General features: G+C 48.7%; 1 protein-coding gene across 2 annotated transcripts in view; it reads right to left on the bottom strand.

Annotated features, from left to right (window-relative positions):
* Positions 1 to 681: 681 nt before the first annotated feature.
* slc19a1 (solute carrier family 19 member 1) overlaps positions 682 to 24,713 on the bottom strand; it is a 39,092-nt gene continuing 15,060 nt past the window's right edge. For both annotated transcript variants that reach the window (XM_059647078.1, XM_059647077.1), the window contains exons 3-6: positions 17,182 to 17,352; positions 10,678 to 10,870; positions 7,377 to 7,518; positions 682 to 1,214 (exon numbers count right to left, since the gene is read on the bottom strand). In XM_059647078.1, coding sequence (XP_059503061.1) covers positions 1,023 to 1,214; positions 7,377 to 7,518; positions 10,678 to 10,870; positions 17,182 to 17,352 — 698 coding nt within the window. In that variant the 3' untranslated portion in view covers positions 682 to 1,022. The remainder of the gene's footprint in view (positions 1,215 to 7,376; positions 7,519 to 10,677; positions 10,871 to 17,181; positions 17,353 to 24,713) is intronic.

The raw sequence follows: 24,713 nt of genomic DNA, 5'->3' as shown, positions 1-24,713 counted from the left end.
CAGAGGACTGACCTAGCACTGACATGATGCGTTAGCCATGTTAAAGAGTTAAACATAAGGATTAATCATATTTGTCTCCCAAAAACCACCCCCTCAAAAGTTAAAGTGCATAATTTTGAAGTGATTGAAATATTAGTTCATACTCAAGGAGGGGGGTGGGTTGTAGTGTAAACCCTAAGTCTCTTTCCCTAATTCAAGTTGGCAGTGGAAATGTGAGAGTGTTCATCATAATTCAACGCTGTGTACTCCTGCCTCTGCCCAGTCTCTGTGGTCGCGGCCTATTTCTTCACGTTCGCGCTGGCACTGAGATGGTTTAGGTCATTTCACGGCATTTCTCTCCCCCCCGCCCCCGCCAAGAAACAGCCCTTGGCCAAACTGGGGCACATGGGGCAGGGTGCGCAAGGGCAGAGGTTGGATGAGCCACGTACCTACACCCTTTCGATGCCATGCCGTCCTGCGAGCAGGTCACGTGTTAAGTTAGCACCGGTTCAAAGGCTGGGGATTGGCTCCACGTCGGTGGGGCAAGGCTTGGCATTGGAGCCCAGGTCTGCACAGAAGCTGCAGTGCTGAGGAAGGGGGAGGGAGGGGAAAGGAGTGGGCGTTGGTGAAGGGGGGAGGCAGTGAATACTCAGCCCAGCCTGTGTCCTAAAGTGTCGCTGGGGGCCGGGGGCCAGGGGGTGGGTGGGGTGGGGGGGGGGGAGGGGGGCAGTGCTTCATGACCTTCTGCATCAGTACAGTCCAGCTAGTTGTAGTCATGCAGAGAACACTGCGTCTTGCGATCATTCTGGGTACTTTCCAAAGAGGCCAGCACTCAGAGACATGGCCTTACTGCTGTCTTAATTGCATTCGATCACTGCCATACTATTTTAAACAAACACTCAAAACATTTTCAACCCCACCCGCCCACCGTAAGATTGAGTGTTGGGGGGGGGGGGTGTTTGGGGTGGGGCGGGTGGCAGGAACAAAAACAGGAGATCCCTAGCCCTTCCGCAACCCTGCCCCTCGTGGTCTGCATCTCGCCCTCAGGCCTTCGAGCAGGTTGGGTGGGTGCAGCCTCCCATCCCGTTCATCTCAGTCACCAAACCGTTGTTGGTCTCATCCTCCTTCTGTGGGCTTCGGGCCTTCTGCTCCCGCTGGTGCCTGGCCAAAACATACAGGCCTCTCCCCAGGTAGATGCTTGCCAACAGTGAGAAATGGCCAATGTAGAAATAGAACTGAGGAGGTGACAGAGAGAGAGATCCAAGTTAGAATCAGGTACCCGATAGAAATGGTAAGATTGAAATTGACTAGAACAGAGGGGCCTGGGTTAGTAGGAAATTAACAAGCCCTGGCTGGAGTACAAACAGTCCCAGTACTTCACCCATGGAAAAAAAAATAATCAGACCCAATCACTCTGAAAACCAAAGAACGGAATTTCCAGAGCATCACATAATTGATAACAGTAAATCCCAAGCATTTCTTGGCATGTTCTCTTGGTAAGGGAAACACGTGGGCTAACCCTGTTAGCCTGTTTGACAGGGAGATTTGGCCATTTAGTCGCAGCCCCCTCTCCACCCTCACCAACTCCCCCCACCCACAGCTGGAGGTTTGTGATAGAGAGGCCCAGGTCTTTGTCCCCCCAGGGTGGGGGTTGTCCTAAACCAGATGGCACGCATTTAAGGAGAGAGGGAAAAGATTCAAAAAGGGACCCAAGGGGCAACATTTTCACGCAGGCAGTGACGCTTTTATGGAATGAGCTGCCAGGGGAAGTGATGGAGGTTGGTACAATTACAACATTTAAGAGACATCTGGATGGGTACGTGAATGGGAAGAGTTTAGAAGGATATGGGCCAAATGCTGGCCAATGGGACTAGGTCAGATTGGGATGTCTGGTCGGTGCAGATGAGTTGGGCCAAAGGGTCTACTTCCATGCTGTATGACAATATCTACAGTTCGGGGGCAGGTTGGCACCAATGCCCTGTATGTGTCACAAGTGGGTACCCCTCACCCCATGAGACAGAAGGTTGAGTGTTCACGTCCCACTCCAGATTTTTAATTTCGGATTTACATGAGGGAGTGCAGCATTGGCTGGCTTTCAGATGAAACACTTTTCTTAAACAAAAACGTTCCTGGATTCCCTGTCATGTGATGACAAGAAATTCCGAGACACTGTTTCGAAGAGGAGCAGATCGTTCCTTTGTAGCTCAGCTTGGAGTGTACAAGCTGGGATGGTGAAAGGCACTATAAAAACATAAAGTCTTACAAAATCATCCCCCCTACTCCCCCAAGAATCAAGTTGAGCAGAGAAGGAACAGGAGCTTTCCCTGAAACACCACCAGCCGGATCTGCTTTCAGTCAACAACCAGACAATCCCGAATTATACTCTGCAGAGCAATATCTGCTTTCAACTCAACGATAATGGACCTTTTTGGAAACAAAAACACTGATAGAAAAAAACTGTGTTGCAAAGAAAAACCCACAAAACAAGGCGGCTTTACCAAACAGCTGACATTAATGTGCTGTTTATCAATAAAGTAGACTCAGAGTAGATCACTGGCTGGCAAACAGAGAGCTGCAATCCTGTCTTTGGCAGTTTATTTGAACACTGTGGGTTTGGCACTTCTTGAAGCACCATTTCCTGCTCCATGAAGAGGTTGCAATGCGGTTGTTATAATGAATATCAGAATTATCTAATGTCCTGTGTGTTCAAGACCGCACTAAACCACAGGTACCTGGGATTTAGACAGCTTCCTGTCAGCTTTAAGTGTACACACAAATGCAGCTATTATAACAAGGAGGTTTCCTGTGTTGTCGAGAAAACAATATTTAAAAATAACAACGCAATTTGTTGCTACAATTTAGCTCCTTCCCTTCAACCTCACCCTGCGCAGTACTCTTAAATACAAAAAAAGGGACCCAGTGATCCAAAAGGCTTCATCAACAAAACCTGTTGAAAACTAACGATGAACTTTCCATCAATTCTGACAGGATATAATTTTTAAAAAAGCAAGCAGTGTTTTCGAAATGATTAAAAGCTTTGATGGGTTAGACTAGGAGAGGCTAGTTCTTATCGGGAGTTGGACAACAGGCCAGAACCTTAAAATTTGAGCCCCTTTGGGTAACATCAGGGAGCACTTGAAATCTGGAACCTGAAAGCTCACGAGTCTGGAAGTTTTGTTTGATGAGGCAAGGATGTGAAAAAGAATTGGGAACAAAGGTGGATAAGGGAGTCATTTTAACTCTTTCACAGGATCATGGGCATTGCTGCCTGGGACAGCATTTATTGCCCTAGACAGAGCGATGGTGAGCTGTCCTCTTGAACTGCTGACACCCACAATGCCATTAGGAAGAGTTTTGGCCCAGCAACACCAAAGGATTGGCAACATATTTCCAAGTCAGGATAGTGACTGGCTTTAGGGGAATTTAAGAGGTGGTGGTGTTCCCATCTATCTGAGCTTCTGGGTGGTAAGAGGTTGCAGATTGGGAAGATATTGTCAGGGGAGCGAGTCACTGCAGTGCATCTTGTAAAAGTGGCACTGGTATCGGTTAAAGGGAATGAATGCTGAAGGTGGTGCACATAGTGCCAATCAAGCGGGCGGCTTTGTCCTGGATGGTATTAAGCTTCGCAAGTGTTGTTGGGGCTGCACTCATCCAGGAAACTGGGAAGTATTCCATCACGGCCCTGACTTGTGCCTTGCAGAGAGGCCATATTTCCAGTCTCCAAACTGCTCATGTAGCCAGTGTTTATGAGGCAAGTTCAGTTGAGTTTCTAGCAATAATAACCCCTTAGGATGTTAACAGTAGGGGGCTTCAGTGATGGTAACACCACAAGAAGCAATGGCGGAATTGTCTTTTATTGGAGTTAAGATACAGCTGTGACCTAATTCAATGGTAAAGTGGGCTCAGGATGAGATGGAAACACGTCTGTCCTGACTATTTTCATGAAGTCCTGGGTTCACCAAATCCAAAGAGTTTTAAACTGCAGCAACATCTGATGAAGACTGACGGTCGGGGCAGGGGGTGGTGGATTTGAGCAGGTTTTGGGAATGGGTGTGACAGGCTCTTCAACCTTCAGCCCATTTCACCCCTACCCCACCTCCAAATATTTCATGAGATTCCAGCTCACAATTCAGAGGGAGGCCATTTGGTCCATCGAGCTGGTGCCAATCCATTGTAAGAGTTACCCAGTTAATCCAACCGACCGACTCTTTCCACACAACGCCTACAGCCTTTTCCCCTTTGAGGTATTAACCATTCTTCTTGTAAGTTACGATTCAAACTGCTCCCACCTTTCTTTTAGGCTGTACATTCTACACCACTATATGTACAACGATACTCTCATCACACTCTTTGGGATTCAGACAATTGTCTCTGATCTCGGTCACTCTGTCCTGCCAGTGGAAGCAAACAATTTCTCCCAATTTACAGCACCAAAACTGGACTCGGAGTGTCTTATTTTAAACTCAAATTTTTGGTAGCACGGTGGCTCAGCCGTCTGTTCTGCTGCCTCACGGCGCCAGGGATCCAGGTTCGATTCCTGTCTCGGGTGGCTATCTGTGCGGAATTTGCACATGCGCCCCGTGTCTGCCTGGGTTCGCTCCAGTTTCCTCCCACAGTCCAAAAGATGTGCAGGTTAGGGTGGGTCGGCCATGGGAAACTGCCCCCATAGTGCCCAGGCTGGGTGGATTAGCCATCACCATCCGAGGAAAAAGGGCTCTCACTGTCCACCCTATCTAATCCTCTGATCATCTTGTACGTCTCTATTAAGTCACCTCTTAACCTTCTTCTCTCTAATGAAAACAGCCTCAAGTCCCTCAGCCTTTCCTCGTAAGGCCTTCCCTCCATACCAGGCAACATCCTGGTAAACCTCCTCTGCACCCTTTCCAAAGCTTCCACATCCTTCCTATAATGCGGCGACCAGAACTGTACACAATACTCCAAGTGTGGCTGCACCAGAGCGACAGAGTCGATGGGCAACCGCCCTACAGAGTGCCACCCCTCCCTGATACCACCAACCACCCACCCCTCTGTCCCACCCCCTCCGTCTACTCCCACCTGGGGCTCCACAGACCGCAGCCTCCTGCGGGTGTTGCCGTGGCAACAGTCGCAGTATCTCTGGTGACGCTGAGAGACTACGGTCAATGTCTTAGTAGGATGGTAGCTCTTGTTTTTTGGGGGTGTGTGGGAGGGGGGGTTTGGGATTGAACCTTCTGCCACTGAGTCTGTGGCAAATTACTCCCCATTTACCTGGATGGGTGCAGCTCAAAACAACACTCGAGGGGCCTGGCACCATCCAGGACACTTGACTGACACCACATAAAACAGCATCCACTCCCTCCACCAGCAACACTCAGTATACACTGCCGCTACTATCTACAGGATGCACTGCAGAAATTCGCCAAAGGTCCTTTGACAGCACCTTCCGAACCCACAACCATTTCCATCGGGAAGGACAAAGGCATCAGACATATGGGAACACCACCACCTCCAAGTTCCCCTGTGAGCCACTCACCATCCTGACTTAGAAATACATCGCCCTGCCTTCACTGTTGCTGGGTCAAAATCCTGGAATTCCAAAGGCAGAACATTGGAATGCAATCAATCAGTTTGGTTGGAGGGAGACCTGGAGGTCATGTTTATAGACCTTTGAAGAGGCAACAGGAAACATGCAGAGGGTAGTTAGCCAAACGTCTGAAACATTGGGCTTCTGAAACAGAATCCCTCGTGCAAAAAAACATCAGGGAAGTTATGCTTCACCTTTACCAAGCCTCAGTTAGTAATATATTCAGTTCTGGTCGACAGTAATCAAAGAAAAGCAGGTTCTGTTCCCGGGTGGTAGAAGGACTGGAGCACACGGATTCCTGGTTTCGAGACAGACGCACAGCATGGGGTGGGGAGGGGGGGGGGGGATGCAGGACGAGAATAAAAGGAAGAACTTCCTAATCAGCACAGTGAGTGGGACTTGTTCCTCATGGCGGTGGTGGGGGCAGAGATGGTGGACTAATACTCCAGGGAAGTGAAATCTACAAGGTTACCAGGATAGAGTGGGCTGAATGGTCTCGTTCTGTGCCAGAACAGACTCCACAACTCTAATTCATCGTTTCGTCTTTTGGGCCGGGGTCGGGGGTGAGGGAGGTCGCTGTCGTGGAAGGAAGGATGTGCTGACCACCACCTGGTTTCCAAATGGCTTTGAGGACAATGATTCTCCCAAAGTTTCACTGAGCCTGGATTGGAGATCATGGGCCCTTGCTCACTACACGCAGGCACAGGCAGGGGGCAGCCCACCACTGCAGCAGCACATAATGAGATGATCCCTGTGGTTGCCCCTTGGCTTGGCTTCTTCCTATTCCCATGGCGAAGGGCAGAAAAATGTTTATTTACATTTTACTCAAATCTCTTCCCCTCCCAGCTCACTGCCAAAACCTCATAGCAGAAACAGAGCGAGAGACACACACACACAGAGAAACTTCATGCATTTAAATATAGAGTGCACTTAATGACCTGCCAGCTAAGCGAGGTCTGGTCATTGACGGAGCAGGGGAAACAGGGCGGCTAACTGTGTGCACAGCAAGGTCCCACAACAATACCGCACGGGGCTGGATAACGGCATCTCATCGGAGATCGCTGGAGGGGCAAATACGGACTCCAGGGCAAAAAGTCCAGGGTGAACAGCTCATGACCTCTTGCCCCCTGCTGCCCCTCCCTCAATTCCTGGGGTACAAGATGGTCCAGCTGGGTGGGGCTGACCTACCCAATATCCCATCAAACTACAGGGGGATGTCTATATAGAGAGTTATACTACACTAGAAGGGAGGCATCTAAACCCTTGACAGAGCCTGCCAATTTGCCCCACTTGCCCAGTCTTTGCCCCATGAACCAAATGAGTTTGCTCCTTCGGAATTTTAAAGTCGCCGAATCCGACTTCAGGTTGCCCGTGCCGAAGCGGAACGGCTCGCTGTCTCAATGCTGATAGGGAGGTAAGTTTTCTTTTCTCACCCCTCTATCTGGTGCTGCAGCCAGTTATATCAAATCAACGTGCTCGTGCTGTCCCATTCCACCACCTCCCCCCGCCATTCCAAGTGGGAACGGTTGCTCTTCATTTACCCCATCGACAGAATTCCTCAGGAGTTAACGCCACCCCCCACCCCCCCACCTCCACAAAGCAGCATTAAACTCTAACTCCTCCAACAGAACCCACGGGGCCTCATCCTCGGCCCCAGGTCCTGTACACTCGCCTAGAGCCTCTACATCCTTCATGAACGGGAAGTATCTAGATAACGGACACAGTACTACAACAAGGAGTTTCTAAAGTGCCTCTCCTCCGAGAGTTAGGTCCCCCCTGGGCCGACCTACTTATACAGAGGGTAGATTGACCGTCCTTTTTGTCTTACACCTACCTGGTTGTTCACGTGCAGTCCGAGGCCACGTTTGTCAGCGATGATCAGCGTAATGATGGTTTTCAAGATGGTGGCCAAGAATGTGTTGATACCAAACACCAGCGCGCAGAGCTCCTTGGACAACGACGTGGCGATCTGAAAGCTAAAACGACAGCGCACACTGAGTCAGGCCAGAGGCCTCCGCACCACCCTTGCACGTTCACCAAATAAAAACAAAAAATCTGATCGGCCCCTTACCTAGGGCGAAACCATACAACATACTGGACAAGCGACTGCCATTGCCTCATTCTGCCACCGCTAACACCGGCTCCCTCGGGTTAGGCACCACTTCCAGCCAAGCTCTGTGTTAGGTCCATCCCATCTTTCGATTGCACACTCCCCACGTTCAACAGGCATTCTGCGCCGCCCCCCCCGCCCACCACTGGGTTCATTCTCCCCAGACACTATCTGCCGATCGTTCAGCTGTTTCCCACTTTCACGTCCGCTTGACCCATCTGCCACAGCTTGCCCTTGTTTCGTTACCATCTCCTCTCGCCCTGCACCACCACTGAACACCCTCGGAGGTCCGCTAGTTGGTTAAATCCTGGAAGGACGTAGCTGACTAGGCTGGGCGGGCAGCAAATGGCGAGGAAGCCCATAAGAGGCAAATACATTTATGGACCTCAAGAGACCATAAGATATAGAAGCAGAATTAGGCTATTTGGCCTATTGAGTCTGCTCTGGTATTTGATCATGGCTAGCATATTTCTCAACCTCACTCTCCTGCCTACTCCCCATATCCCTGGATTCCCTTACTGACTGTGTCTGCATTAAATACAATTACTTGGCTGCCTCACCAATCTGCTGATTGTGGATGCCTCAGTGCATGACTGAATTGGAAAGACTGACCACCTTGGGGAGACAAGGTCCCACCTGCAAATCGCCTCCATCATGTCGCGTGGCGTGAATCGCCGTGCCAAGGGGACAGGCTTCACACAGATCCAGCGGCCCACGACCGGGCATCCTTGGGGCGCTGTGGGCCAACAACAGCAGCAGAATTGTGCTCCAGCACACGCGCACAATCTGTAAGGTCATCTTGTGTTGCTTAAACTCCCTTGGACTCTTCATTTTAAAAAAAAATTCAATCACAGGATGAGGGTGTCGCTGGCCAGGCAGCATTAATTGCCCAGAGGGTGGGCAAATAAGAGTCAACCATGTTGCTGTGCGTCTGGAGTCACATGTAGGCTAGACCAGGTAAGGATGGCAGCTTCCTTCCCTTAAAATGGCATTAGTGAACGAGATGGGTTTTCCCAACAATCGGTCATCATTAGATTCTTAATTCCCGATATTTATTGAATTCAAATTCCACCATCTATTGTGGCGGGATTCGAACCTGGGTCCCCAGAATGTTATCTGGGTCTTGGGATTGACGGTCCAGCAATAATACCGCTAAGCCTTCCCCTCCCCTTACCTCATCTCAGGTAAGAACCCTGCCCACCCCACAATCCTTGCCTCAAAAATCCAATACTCTAGCGTGCGGCCCCCACCGACCCACCCTCCCCAGAAAAGCTTAGCTCTCTCAAATCCACAAATCTCAAAACTATTTTAAGACAGGCCACTTCTGCAGGGATTAACAAAGTAGAGGGTAGGCCAATAATTCAGGAGGGAAGCTAGCACTTGAGCCGCTCTACAAATTACTATTCAAGATCCCGAGGGGGACAGGGGAAAACTGCTTCCGCTGATAAAATGGGAGATAAGGATTGTAAACAAAAATCAACAACAGCAAAAAACAAAAGCAGATGGGAAGATGAGGAGTATGTTTAAAACTTTTTTAAAAAGTGTCATTATGATGTGGAATGAGCTACCTGGAGGGTGGCTGGGACCTGGAATAATTATTTCCAAACAAGCTTTACTTCGTGATCCAAAAACTGGACTCAGAGTCACATCTGTGCTGACCAGACAGTTCAAACTGATCTAGTCCCATTTGCTAGCATTTTCTGCTGATGAGGAGAGAGCGAGAGTGAGAGCAAGAATTTTGCACTACTCAGATCTAACGCTGGCAAGGCCAGGCTTCAAATGTTCCCAAAAATCACTCATACTGCAGGGTTAAAAACAAACAGTGCTGATGGGTTCAAGACACGACTGAGACATTGCCGCAGAGACCCTGTAAGCAGCTGGCTACACCAACACAACCCTGAAATTCGGGGGTTATTTTGAGGTCATCAGTGGAGGTCGGGAAATGGCTCACTCATGTACATTTACAATGCGCAAGGACACAGGGAGAAAGGAAGGAGACATATGAGGCACCGAGGAATGGAGCTGGTGCAGCCACAAAGGGGCGGAATGGTCCCTTTTTCTGTGCTGTAACAATTCTGACTTGTACACGTGCTCTGCACATTAATGGAATATGTCCCAGGAGCTCATACCTTCCCAGTTCAGCAAGGAACTGGACACATCTTAGCATCAGGGTAGGTGGGACTTGAACACAGACTGTTGGGCCCAGAGCTAAGAACACGAACACTGTACCCCACAAGGGCCCTCCCAAATAGACAACTGGATAAATGCTTAAAGAGGGTGTGATACCGTGGGCAGCTACCAGAGAGTGAGGCTTTCAAAAAAAAAAGCTGACACAGCCATATTGAGATGAATGGCCGAATAACGTCAATTCTAACACAGGCTAAAACGTAGGAAGGATGTTCCCAATGACCGGGTGGTTTGGGGAATCTCCAGAACCAGGCATAACAATCTAAGGACTCTGGTAGGAAGGAATTTCTTACACCCAGAGAGCGGAAAGCCTGGGGAATTCTCTGCCACAGAAAACAGCTGAGGCCAAAGTGCTTAATGTTTTCAAGAAAGAGGTGGATATAGTCTTCAGGCCTAACAGGATCAAAGGTTTTGGGGGGGTGGGGGGGGGGGGGGGGGGTGGAAAACAAAAAAAAACACGGTATTGGGTTGGATGATCAGCCTGGCAGAGCAGGCTTGAACTGCCTATTTCTGTTTCTATTTCATTTTCCACTGTGTCTGTGCGTGACCATCTTCTGCACATCACAACTGTGGATTTTTCTGCGCGCCCCCCCCCCCCCCCCCCCCCCCCGACTTTAACCCTTCCTTGCTTGGTTCCCCAGTTCGGAGCCAGCCGTGCTGCTTCATTCCCTCCCCCCCAGTAACCCAGTCTCTCCACCTGGCAATGCAACACTCCCTTTTCATTTTAAACAAGTTAAAACTGGTCACCGTGGTCTCCCATTTGGAACCCCTGACGCCACTGACCGCTGCCCTGGGAGGCAATGCATTGTGGGGGAAGGAAAGCAAGAGCGATACTCACATCGCTATGGGAACCAGGAGTTGGTGGCTGCTCCGGAACAGGACGAAGCCCACGTAGCAAACCCAGATGTTGGTGGTGGAGTTCATGAGGAAGAGGAGCCCAGCCTGAAGCGCAGTGACGACAAAAATCACCAGCTCCGCCCACAGTGACCACCGCAACTTGACGTGGCCCGCCGAGAACGATGCGATGGCACCTGCCGACGGGACAAAAGAGAAAAAGAAAGATCGAAGAGGTGAAGGACTGCGCAAGGACCAGAATGCAAAACCCAACAGCCGCGATGCAGCAGAGCCCGGGCAAAAATGCCACAGGTTTGCTGGCTCGGAGACAGCAAGAACTGCTGATGCCGGAGTCAGAGGCAACACAGTGTGGAGCTGGAGGAACACAGCAGATCAGGCAGCATCAGAGGAGCAGGAGAGTTGAAGTTTCCGGTCAGGACTCTTCTTGAGAAAAGGAGAAGCTTCTCACTTTTCTGACGAAGGGTCCCGACCTGAAATGTCAGCTTTCCTGCTCCTCTGATGCTGCCTGGGCCTGCTGTGTTCCTCCAGCTCCACGCAGATTCACTGGCTTTTATTTTCACAAACACAAATTATGAACAAAGTAGGCCATTTGATCATCACGGCCGATCCTCTATCTCAACATCTTATCCCACCGCCCCTCACTTTTCTCTCCACGCCCTTTGATGCCTTTTGGATTGTAATGTTTAACTTGTAACTTTGTTCCTTATTTCTTTCTATCACACATATAGCACTTCGAAAAGTTTTCACTGTACTCAAGTACAGGAGTGCACATGACAATAAAGACTGAATGTAAATCTAGAAAAAAATTCCCTACATCTTTCTTGAATAATTTCAGTGACTCGGCCCCTACGGCCTTCTGTGGAAGAGAGTCCCACAGGTTCGTTGCCATCTGAGCCAAGATACTTCCTCACCTCAATCCCAAATGGCCTACCATGACATGGTGACCCCCCCCCCCCCACCCCCCCGTCCCCCAACCCCCAACTTTCAGACTCTTCAACACCAAACTTTATCAGGCTCTTTTCTCCAACCAAGGTCTTTAAAATGATGAAAGTGATTGATAGCTTGGACATAAAAGAAGATATTTCCACTCATGAGGAAACCAAAGTCTGAAGCTGTATAAAACATTCATTTTTAAGTCTTTCAGGGGCATCACAGCTGTTTATCGCACCCCGTCCCCCAACCAGAGATGTGCTTTTTGAAACGCCGAAGTCTTTGGGGGTGGATGGACACCCATTAGGGAGGGAGTTCCAGGACTGTGAACAGAGATATTCTTCCAAGTCGGGAACACGAAGGGGTTTGGTGGGGCTCCAGTGGATCTGCTGCCCATGTCGCTCAGGATTGAAAGATGCAGTCTGAGCTGGTGAAAGGCAGCTTGAAGATGGGTGCTGGCGTGGGCGATGTTCTGTGCCTTTTCAAAGACGGACACTCGTCAAGTCAATCAAAGAATTTGCAATGTCTTTACCTGGGAAAACGATGAGAAAGTGGAATCTACCAAAATGCGGTGCAGTGCAGCCAAATCAAAGACAGACTTTCATTTCTATAGCACCTTGCTCAAAAGAGTTTTATACCCACAAATACATAGGGGAAAAAAAAAGTGTGGTCACTTAGTCATGTGGGTGATGCGGGCAGCTGAATGCTGTCCTTATGGGTGTCTGTACCAATGGATCATGAGCAGATGGTCTGTTCTAGTGACAGTGGTAGAGGGATAAACAACAGCTCTCTGCTCTTCAAGCAGGTAGGCGAATGGCTTAAGAGTTTATCCAAGGGACAGCACCCCGACAGTGTAGCATTCACTCAGTTGTGGCAGCCAAAATCCTGGAATGGAACTGGAACCTAAAATCTCGTGACTCAGGACAGTATGGTGCTTACTGAGGGAGACAGGGATGGAAGTACAACATATGTAGGATGAATTTAACACGAGTAATGTTTTTGGAATAAAGAATAAACAAAAAAGGTTTGGAATACTCAGGGTGGTACTTGTGGAGGGATGGGGGGGGGGCGGGAGAGAGAGCGCAAGAGACACAGACACAGAGACACAGAGAGAGACAGGACATTTCAGGTCTGTGACCTTCCTTCAGAAACTGGGAGATATTACAGATTCAATAAGTTTGAGCAAGGATTGGGTGAGCGACAATGGACAAAAGCAAAGTCTATGGTTTGACAGCAGAGGTAGAACAACAAATGACTTAATCTTCCAGGCTTTAAAAAAAAACTCAAGGGGAAAAAGAAGCAAAGCCGTGAAACATAGTAAGTGATTCACTGACTGAAAGCAAAAAAAACCCAAAAAAAGTGGGGAGTGAAAAGAGAGATTATGCTCTAACTTTCTGAAAATCAACATTGAGTCTAGAAGGCTGTAAAAAAAAAGCCCATATGTGGATGTATCGCTGATCCTCATTGTGCTGCACTGAAAGGCCGCTGCAAGCCGTGGACAGAGAGGTCAGTGTGAGAGCAAGGCACAGGGCTGAAATGACAAGATGCCAGAAGCTCAGGGTCATATTTTCAGGAGGAGCAAAGCAATCGCCCAGTCTCCCGAAGTAACAGGCAGAGCCGGCCGGGACGAAGGAGGCAGCAGAGAGTCTGCGCTTCACCTGGAAGGGCCTTTCAATGACGAGGAAAGCACAATGTTATGAAATCGTCTGCACTGCAGAGAAACGACTTTAGATCTCGGCATTTGCTGGTAGATAGGTAAAGACACACAAGTGGCTCACTCCCAGGATCCTTTCAAGGAGCCCGGATCCCCCTCCGGTCTTGAAAGATATCACCCTAATGCAGATCTATCAGCGGTGATAATGGTTGGAGTGTGAACTATGAGGACTGAGAACTTTCCTTTGAAATCACCTTGTAGAAAAGATCAGAACGAGGAAAAAGGGAGGGCAAGCCTCGAGCTGGGGAAAGTGATGGGTTTTGATTAAAGGTACTGTGCCTTTTTTTAAACAACATCCTGTCCCTACTGTACAAAAAATAAGGGTCTGTTAGCAAAACCTTTGCAAGCAGAATATAATGAAAAAGGATCAGCTGATGAGGGGAGGGGGTGGGAGGAACATTGAGGAATAGTGCAGGGAGTTCCTCCTGGCCAACATTTACTCCTCGAACCAGCGGTACAAAGGAACCGATGACCTGGCGGCTCGTCACATTGCTGTTTGCAGGATCTTGCTTTGTACAGGTGGGCTCGCCCAGCTCGCAGTCCAGCCCCTGTTGCCATGTGGCAAAAAGGGTTGTCACCGACTGCGCAAAGTGGTTTCGGTGTTTTGCAAGGAGACCCATAAATACGGCCCTTTCCATGCTGCAGCAGTGTGTGGGTACAAACGGGATCTAAACTGCCCGTTTCAGTTGGACAGCATCGGTGAATTGTGCAGGCCAGCACTGAAGGGGGCACGGCGCCAAGCATAGCTTGTGGAGTTTGCTTTTGGGGCGTGGAGGGATCTGTTTACATCTCCTGCTCTGAAATCTGGGCAGCCAAGTTTAACAAGTGTCATCATTCCACCACCACAAGTTTCTTGGTGCATGCCAGTACGTGAACATTAGATTCTACGCTGGCACTAGTGACCATGTTGTTTTCGATCAAATTCATGGTTCTGGGGAGGGAAAAGAAGGTGTTTGTCTAAGAATTGGTTTTCTTTGCCTCAAAATGGCATGCTTGAACTGGCAGTCTCTGTGACGGTAAACAAGTTCCTCTGGCAAGCCTATTGATCTGAACTGGTGCAAATCCCAAAAGTTACAATTTTTGGAGTAAATATCCTCACTCCTCAGAAGGAACACAGCAACATCTTGCAAGTCGTCCCGCTCTGCTGTCAACGCAGTGGACCTAAACCCAGCAAGTTGCTACGTGCAGGGAGTCCCGCAAGTTAACAGAGGATGCGACACGGTGGAAAGACAGCGGGATTTGCATTTCAGTGGCACCTTTCCCAGCCTCTGCAGCTCCACGCGCACTTTACCTCCAGCGAGGGCCTTTTCCCAAGGGACGTCACCACCGGACAGCCCCTGCTAACTACAACTAACGATCAGACTATCGATCCATCAGTGATGAGGCTGAGCAGCCAGCCTCTCTTACTGCTCCCTGAAAGATTTCACATCCACGGCACGCTGTTATTTTAGCAGTAAACAAACCGCAGAAAGTGGTTTGGCCTGGAAGGATTTATTTTCCACATTTGAAGCAACAGCAGGACACGTACTCCCAGTAACTGACTTAAAGTTAGTCATCACATCAGCGCTCACAAGCCGATGGGTCCGGATTCATGATGGACTGAGTTTGATCAATTGTTAATTGCAAATTGAGACACAACCTGAACTTGTAGAGACACTCTAATATTCCCCAGACAACTAAATCACAACATCAACATTCATCAACTTACAGCAGCGAGAGAGAGATAGAGAGAGTCAAGGATAATTTAGTAGCGGTGTTCAGAATAATGAGGTTTTTGTCTTAAACAGGAGGATACATTGACGACCATTTCGAACTGGCAACACAGCCAGTGAACAAAGACCGCTGGTTTAAAAGATAATTCACAAATGAACCAGAAAGACACAGGAAGGCTCTTTTCAATGGGTGCTGCGATTTGGAATGCACTGGTGGGAAGTGTTGGTGGAAGCAGACCGAACGCTGACGGTGGGGACATCGTTTCTAACACGATGGTCAGCTGTAGTCAACCACACTCGGATGGTAGCGTGGGGCTCGCCAGTGATGGAGAGACACCAACATTCTGTTGGCTACTTCAATGGCCTCCCCTCCACCATCCTTGGGGTTATCATTGACCAGAAACTCAACTGAACTGACCATATCACCGGTGGCTACAACAGAAGGTCAGAGACTCGGAATAGTTCAAAAGCGAGGAGCTCACCTCCTGACTCTCCAAAGCCTGTCCACAAGGCACAAGTCAGGGGTGTGATGGAATACTCCCCACTTTGCCTGGATGGGTGCAGATCCAGCAACATTCCAGGAGCTCAAAACCGTCCAGGACAAAGCAGCCCGTTTGATTGGCACTGCATCCACAGGCATCCACCGAAGTACACTACTGCTGCTGTGTCAATCTACAAAATGCACTGCAAAAGGTCACGAGATCTCCTCAGACAGCACCAGTCCAAACCCACAACCATTTCCATCTAGAAGGACAAGGGCAGTAGATACATGGGAACGCCATCCTCATCGCCATCCCCTCTTTTCATGGAAATATGTTGCCGCTCCTTCAGTGGCAGGGGTCAACAGCCTGGCATTCGCTCCCTAACGGCATCGAGAGTCTACCTACAGCCCACAGGCTGCAGCAGCTCAAGAACCTAGCGCACCACCATCTTCTCAAGGGATGCTGGGACAGCCAGCGTCACCCACATCCGAGTAAATTATACATTAAAAAAAAAATGATGGACCAGAATCTGTCCCATTCTGATCACCTGCCAATGGCACGGACTGACTCCATTTTGAACTCGGCGACTGTAACTATCAAGACCTGGAACTTCAGGGATGGAATCAGGGTCTTTACCCACCAGGCCACCAGGCCTTCCAGCAGATTTTACAGCAACTAGCAAGAAGGGAATGGCAGTGGGTGTAAGAAGCAGGGAAGTGGGTCTAAATCGGAAAGCTCTTTCAAAGAGCTGGCACAGAGATGATGGGATGAACGGCCTCCCACAGTACTGCACTAGTCTGTAACGAAAAGTGTAGATGCTGACGGCCCCCAGTGCGCTGTCCCGTTCTGGATTGGGGCTGTTGTTTCCTGGACAGGACGTGACCCACACCACCACCACCCATGCAACCCCCCACCCAAACCTTTCCCCAGGCCTCACACCTGGAAACATAAGACATAACAGCAGGACTACGCCATTTGGCCCCTCAAACCTGCTCTTCCATTCAATAATATCATGGACTCATCTCCACTTACTCGTCCGCTCACCATAACCCTCAATTGTCTATCTGTCTTTGCCTTAAAAACATTGCCTCAACCGTGTCACTGGGCAGGGGGTTCCACAGATTCACAGCCCTTTGGGTGAAGAAATTCCTCCTCAGCTCCCTCCTAAATCTATTCCCCCCCACCCCACACCTTGCCTTATTTTGAGGCTCTGCCCTCTCGTTCTAATGTCACCCGCCAGTGGAAGCAACATCCCTGGTTCTATTTTATCTATTCCCTTCAAAAGATTCTCCCCCTCATTCCTCTAAATTCCAATGAGTATAGTCCTTGTCGACACAATCTCTCCTCAGAAGCCAACCCTGTCAACTCCACAGTCAACCCAGTGAACCTCCCTTGCACTCACTCCAGTACCAGTATATCCTTCTCAAGTAAGGAGACCAAACTGTACACGGTACTCCAAGTATGGCCTCATCAGCGCCCTATATAGCTGCAACATAACCTCCCTGTTTTTTTGAACTCAATCCCTCTAGCAATGTAGGACAATATTCCACTCACCTCCTTTATTACCCACTGCACCTGCAAACCAACTTTTTGTTATTTACAGCAGCATTCCCAAGGGCAGGAAAGGGGCTTGTACACGTGTTCCATACCTAGCAGGGTTGCGGCAGCATCCACACCTCCATTGTAGACGCCTCGGTTTTCCCTGGATGGGTGAATGTTGTCCCACAGGATCTGCACGTAGTAAACCACCAGGTAGTAACCGGTGGAGTTAAAAATCCACCACAGAGACCATAGCTTCAACTGTGGTGATCGAACCGTATCTGGAAGAGAGAAATGGCGGGTGGGGTGGCGGGGGGGGGGGGGAACGCAGAGTGAGAGGGGTCCGTGTGTGATTTTAGTTCCATCGTAGAGCACTTGATCACCTACAATGTTAGAGATTCACTGCAGAAAACGCATACGTCGCCCATTCTACAAATGTGAATGATGACTCATCACAAGCATGTGCCAAATGGAGGGGCTTAAATGCTGCTCAAGTCAGGAGGAGACCATTCAGCCCATCAAACCGGTCACCTTGTTGCGAACTCATTTTGTCCAGACCCACATTCCGCTGCCGCTTTTCCCAGTAAATACTTGCCCTTTGGCATCCCATCCAATTTACAAGAAGTGTAAAAGAAGGATTTTAACCTTCCCTTTCCCCCTGCTGTGTCCCTTTTGGTCCTTTTGCCAATCACTTTAAAACCTTCTCCCCATTACATGGGAGGGGGTGGGGAGGAGGGAAGAGGTGATGGCCTAGTGCTACACTATTAAACTAGAGACCCTGCTAATGGTCTGGGAGGGCCTGGGTTCAAATCCCGCCACGGCAGCTGGTGGAATTTGAGTAAGTGGAATTAAAAATAAAGCTCATCTAGAATTAAAAACACAGTCTAATGATAACTGCTGTCGACTGTTGGAAAAGCCCATCTGGTTTAGCGGCGTACATTCGGGAAAGCTGCCATCCTTACCCGGTCAGGCCTTCACATGACTCCAGACCCACAGAAACATGGCTGGCTCGTACCTACCCTTTGGATAATTAAGAATGGGCAATAAACATTGCCCAAGCCAGCGACACCCTCATCCCACAAAGGATTTTTTTTTATGAACAAAACCCTTCTGACGACACGAAAACAGTTTCGCTCCCATCTCCTCTGTCCAGATCCTCCTTTTTTTTGATGGGGGGGGGGGGAACCTCTCTCAAACGTCCTCTGCACCATCACAGCCATCTCTCCAAGGAAATGAGAGCTAAGCAGGGATCTCCCCGAAGGATGGAAATAGATCCCAGATATTCCCAAGAAGAGCAAGGGGAGCTCCCCCCAGCCTCCTGGCCGATGTTCATCCCTCAAACCAAAGGTCCTGGAAATTGGAGTTTGCAAACGGAAGATAGTCAGTTTGGGGGTGCGGTGGTGGTTGTGGGGGGGGGGTGGGTGGGGAGAAGAGACAAAAGGAGAGACAGGGAAATCAGAATCATTAGTTATAAAGCAATTGGAAAACATCTAGGGGCCACTCGTGGTGTTACAGAAATGCAATTCTTTGCTACTTTCAGAACCACAGGTAGGCTGCCCTCCCTGGCAGGCTGCGATGATGAGAGAAAGCGTTGGGAAACCATAGGGTGACCAGGTTTTGAAAGTCCAAACTGTGGCCAATTGCTAGAAGACTTGGGCAGGCATGGGACCTGTCCCATTTCGGATCAGTTGTGGAACTTTGGGAAGGAGGTGTGGGTGTCGAAATTAACTTTTAAAAAAAAAAGTTAGAAAATCCAAGCGAGGAGGTGCATTCCTGGCCAAAATGGTTCATCAAGGGCCATGAGGGGAATGGCAGATCTACCCAGACCTAGATCTAACTCAACTCACTCCAGGCCACAAATGATTTCATTCATGTGCAGCCTCCTGAGCAAATCTCACACAGCTCGCTGCTGCCACCTGCAGATTGACCAGAGGACAAGCAGCTCACCTCCAAACCCCCCCCAAAATTGGGACACCAAGTCAAGGTTCAGAGTGAAAGGGCACCGAAGAGTTGACAAGTGCGGGACAAGGTCAAATGATCAGGAGTTGGGACAGGCAAGACCCAAAAGCTCACTAACGAGGAAGGCAAGATCAAGGGATACCAGGGGATCCACTTGGAAGAGATCAGAGATCATCAGCTCCTCTGGAATTAAGACAGAACATGACCCATTGGATGTTTCTGCTTTGAGCAAAGTTGGGGAGAAAAATCAAAGAGGAGTTAGCTCTTAAAAACAAAACGGCAAAACTTCCCTCATTCAATTGGAACACTTATTTTTAAAAAAAGAGTTCTATAACAAAGTATTGGAGGGGAAGAAAGAACTCACCCATACAAAGATGCTAACTGGCCAATGGCAGGGTCTTTGGGGTTGGGGCCATGTGTTGAAACCAGTGGAGCCTAAGGAAGGACATGCAAGAGAGAGGAGGAGAGAGAGAAAGACATCCCCTTTCCTATTGAACTGGGGTGGGGGTAGGAAAGAGTTCAAATCAAAAAGGCAGGCAGGTGGGTAGAAGAGGTGGGGTTACCTTATTAGTAAGAAATGAAATTAAAATCAATAGCAAGAAACACAGTAAGGTCGGATGTAGAATCTGTGTGGGTAGAGTTGAGAAACTGCAAAAAAGTAAAATAAAAAAACCATAATGGGAATAATGTACAGGCCTCTAAACAATAGTCAGGATTTGGGGTACAAGATATAGCAGGAGGTAGAAAAGGTGTGTAAGAAAACCAAGGTTAAAGTGATCATGGAGGATTTCAGTATGCAGGTAGGCTAGGGAAATCAGGTTGGTAGTGGATCACAAGAAAAGGAATTTATGGAAAGTCTATGGATGGCTTTTTGGAGCAGCTTGTGGTGCAGCCCACTCGGGAACAGGCAATTCTGGATTTAGTGTTGTGCAATGAGGCAGAAAGGGAACTCAAGGTGAAGCAACCCTTAGGAGGCAGTGACCATAACATGATAGAATTTACTCTGCAATTTAAGACGGAGAATGTGGAATCAGATGTAAGAGTTTTACAGTTGTATAAAGGCAACTAGAGAGGCATGAGCGAGGAGGCGACCAGAACTGACTGCAAAAGGAGCTGAGCAGGAAAGACACTGGAACAACAATGGTAGGAGTTTCCGTGAGTAATTTGGGAGACACAGTTAAAATTCATCCCGAGGACAAAAGAAGCATACAAAGGGAGGATGAGGTAACCATGATAGAAAGGGAAGTCAGGGACAGCAGAACAGCAAAAGAGAAGGCATATAATATGGCAAAGGGCAGCAGGAAGGCTACAAAGGCCAATACAGGACAATGAAACAAGTAAAAAGGAGGGAGAAGATTAAACATGAGAGTAAGATAGCCAGTAATATAAAAAGAAGACTGCAAGAGTTTCTTTAGATAAAGAAAAGGCAAAGAGAGAGGCAAAAGTAGACAGTGTACCACTGGAAAATGACACTGGAGTAGTAATGGGAAAACGAGGAAATGGCCGAGGAACTGAGCTAGTACTTTGTCAGTCTTCGTGGTGGAAGACCCGAGTAACATCCCAAAAATTCAAGAGGTTGGAGGGCGTGGGGGGAAAGAGGTGCAGAGATGAGTATGGTGGCCATCACCAAGGACAAGGTGCTAGGGAAAAAAAAGGAAAGGTCTGAAGGTGGATAAGGCACCAGGACCAGATGGGCTACACCCCAGAGTTCTAAAGGAGATAGCTGAAGGGATAGAGAGAGTGTTAGTGGTGAGCTTTCAGGAATCGCTTGATTCATGGAGGGTCACACAGGACTGGAAGAATCACAAATGCAACCCCCTGTTTGAGGGAGTAAGGCAACAGGGAAGAAATCAAGGCTGATTAGCCTAACCTCGGCCATTGGTAAAATTTGGGAGTAGATGGCGAAGGATGAGATTTCTGAATACTTGGAAGTGTGTGGTAAAATAGGGCAAAGTCAGCACAGTTTCATCAAGGGGAGGTCATGCCTGACAAATCTGTTAGAATTCTTTGTGGTGGTAATGAGCAGGTTAGACCGAGGATGTTATCTACCTGAACTTCCAAAAGGCCTTTGATAAGGTGCTGCACAGGAGGCTGCTGAGTAAGATAAGGGCCCATGGTACTGGGGTCACAATACTAGCACAGATAGAAGATTGGCTGTCTGGCAAAAGCAGAGAGTCAGGATAAACAGGTCTTTCTCGGGATGGCAACACATGAAAAGTGGTATTCCACAAGGGTCAGTGTTGGGACCATTGTACATTAATGATCTAGATGAAGGAACTGTGGGCATTCTGGCTATGTTTTGCAGACAATACAGAGATAGGAGGAGGGACAGGTGGTATTGAGGAGCTGCGGAGGCTGCAGAAGGATTAACACAGGTTGGGAGAGTGGCCAAAGAAGTGGTAGATGGAGTACAATGTGGGAAAGTGTGAGGTCATGTACTTTGGTAAGAAGAATAAAAGTAGGGACTATTTTCTAAGTGGGGAGAAAATTCAGAAGTCTGAAGTACAAAGGGACTTGAGAGTTCGACTCCAGGATTCTCTCAAGGTAAACTTGTAGGTTGAGCTGGTTAGTTAAGAAGGGGATCTAATTGAAACTTTCAGAATACTGAATGGCCTGCTCAGTATGGATGTTGGGAAGATGTTTCCATTGGTAGGAGAGATTAGGACCCGAGGGCACAGCCTTAGACTAAAGGGAAGACCCTTTAGAATGGAGACAAGGAGAAACTTCAGCCAAGAGTGGTGAATCTATGGAATTCACTGCCACAGAAGGCTGTGGAGGTCAGGTCATTGAGTACATTTAAGACCGAGGTAGATTGGCTCTTGATTGTCAAGGGGATCAAGGGTTACAGGGAGAAAGTGAGACAATGGGGCTGAGAAACTTATCAGCCATGACTGAATGGCTCGATGGGCCGAATGGCCTATTTTCTGCTCCTACGTCTTATGGTCCAACAAGGGGCCAGAACATTTAAAATTAGAGCCAGGCAGGTCTGTGGTGATGTAGGAAGCATGCCTTTACACAAGAGGGCGATGGAGACCTGGAAGCTGAAGGTTAAATCAAAATTAAGACCGTTTACTCTGTTAATTCACCTCAATCGAGGGATCGGCAATTGTGGTACGTAGATGGAGATGGATGCAGGTCTGAGGATAACCTAACCGAATTCCAGAAGGGGCTGGATGGTCTACCCCGATCCAGTGCAGTGTTGAATGTATAGAGGAACTTGTTTATGATCTGACTGTATGGAGAAGCTGGCGTGGCTGGCCGAATAGCCCAGAGCATCTCCTATATTTTATGGAGAAAAGTCAGAGAGTGATGTGCCATCATGGCGACACAGAGGAGCTGGCATTGGCCCAGTGAGGGGGCGGACTAATGCTCGAGGGACCAGGGTTAAAAACCCCACCGCAGCGATCTGGGTAATGGCGACCAGCTCAACTGGCATCACTCGTCGTGAAAACTAATTCACTTCAGGGAAGGACATCGGACATCAACAACCGGACTGGCCTACACGTGACTCCAGGCCCACAGCAACGTGGACCATTACGAATGGGGAACAAACACCGTCCTCGCCGTTGACACCCACATCCCGCGAAAGAATGAAAGGAAAATACAGAAGTAGGCATAAGGAAGTTGAAGGACCCGAGGTCCGATTGACTTCAGACTCAAATGTCGGATGTGAAATGGGGACACAGGTCAACAGGCAACCTGTCTTTCTTGCTGCACTTTGAACGTGTGGCAAACAACTGTTAAAGATATCATTAACCCGGGGACCCTCAGTGTCCTGACACTGGCTGTCTACATCACCACCATACAATAAATAAAAACCACAGTTCACATTTATACACCCAACCCATCCCTGTAGTCCTGCATTTCTCACGGCCAGTTCACTCTCACCAGCGCACCTTCGGGCTGCGGGAGGAAACTGCAGCACCTGCAGCAAACCCACGCAGATGCGGGGAGAATGTGCAAACTCCACACCGGTAGATGGTTGCTCGGGGTAGAAGTCGAACCGTGGGTCCCTGGGCCATGACGCAGCAGTACGCGCCACCGAGCTATCGCGCTGCCAGCATCCGTACGCGGCAAGCTCCCACAGGGCAGCAGTGCGACAATAAGCAAAGATGCCGATGTCGAGAGTCGTCGTCGGAAGGACAGGCAGATAAATAAATAATCGGGCAGGGGTGAGGCCCAGGGAGAACACGGAACATCGAACAGTACGGCACTGCACAGGCCCATCGACCCACAAAGTTGTGCCAACCTATTATCCTACCAATATCAACTACCCTGCAATACCCTACATTTTACTATCATCCATGTGCCTCTCCAAGAGTCACTTAAATGTCTCCAATCTGACTCCACTACCACTGCCGGCAGTGCATTCCACACACCCACCACTCTGTGTGAAGAACCTATCTCTGACATCTCCCCTATACTTTCCTCCAATCACCTTAAAATTATGCCCCCTCATAATAGTCACTTCCGGCCTGGGAAAGAGTCTCTGGCTGTCCACTCTGTCTCTGCCTCTAATCATCTTGTACACCTCTATCAAGTCATTTCTCATCTTTCTTCGCTCCAATGGCAAAAAAAAAGCCCTAGCTCCCTCAACCTTTCCTCATAAGACCTGCCCTCCAGCCCAGGCAGCATCCTGGTAAATCTCCTCTGCACCCTCTCTAAAGCTTCCACATCCTTCCTATAATGAGGTGACCAGAAATGAACACGATATTCCAAGTGTGGTCTAACCAGAGTTTTATAGCTGCAGCATAACCTCGCAGCTCTTATACTCAATTTCCCTGAACAATAAAAGCAACACACCATTCGCCTTCTGAAGAGCCCTTCAAGTTGATAGGGATCTATGGACATGGACCCCAAGATCCCTCTGTTCCTCCACACTGCCGAGAATCCTACCATTCACCCTGTATTCGGTATTCAAATTCGACCTTCCAAAATGTATCACTTCACACTTTTCTGGGTTGAATTCCATCTGTCACTTCTTTGCCCAGTTCTGCATCCTGGCAATGTCCCGTTGCAACCTACAACAGCCCTCCACACTATCCACAACTCCACCAACCTTCGTGTCATTGGCAAACTTACTAACCCACTCTTCCACTTCCTCATCGAAGTCATTTATAAAGATCACAAAGAGCAGAAGTCCCAGAACAGATCCCTGTGGAACACCACTGGTCACCGAGCACCAGGCTAAATACTTTCCATCTACTACCACCCTCTGTCAGGAGGACAGCCAGTTTTGTATCCAGACAGCCAAATTTCCCTGAATCCCATGCCTCCTTTCTTTCTGAATGAGCCTACCATGTGGAACCTTATCAAATGCCTTGCTAAAATCCATGTACACCACATCCACTGCACTACCTTCGTTGATGTGTTTTGTCACTTCCTCAATAAGGCTTGTGATACATGACCTGCCACCCACAAAGCCATGCTGACTATTTCTAATCAAACTTTGTCCAAATAATCATAAATACTGTCTCTCAGAATCCTCTCCAATAATTTGTTCACCACAGAAGTAACACTGAAAGGTCTGTAATTCCCAGGATTATCCCTATTCCCTTTCTTGAACAAGGGAATGACATTTGCCACCCTCCGTTCTTCAGTTCCTTCCTGGCTACACTGTAGACCCTCTAAGAGTCCTGTTCTGATCCTTACTTCCTCAACCTTAAGCGAGCTTCCTTCTTCC

This window comes from Stegostoma tigrinum, chromosome 7 (genome assembly GCF_030684315.1).
Source record: "Stegostoma tigrinum isolate sSteTig4 chromosome 7, sSteTig4.hap1, whole genome shotgun sequence".
Lineage (NCBI taxonomy): Eukaryota > Metazoa > Chordata > Chondrichthyes > Orectolobiformes > Stegostomatidae > Stegostoma > Stegostoma tigrinum.
Note: the sequence above shows the minus strand (reverse complement) of the source record. Positions and strands in the feature narration are given on the sequence as shown.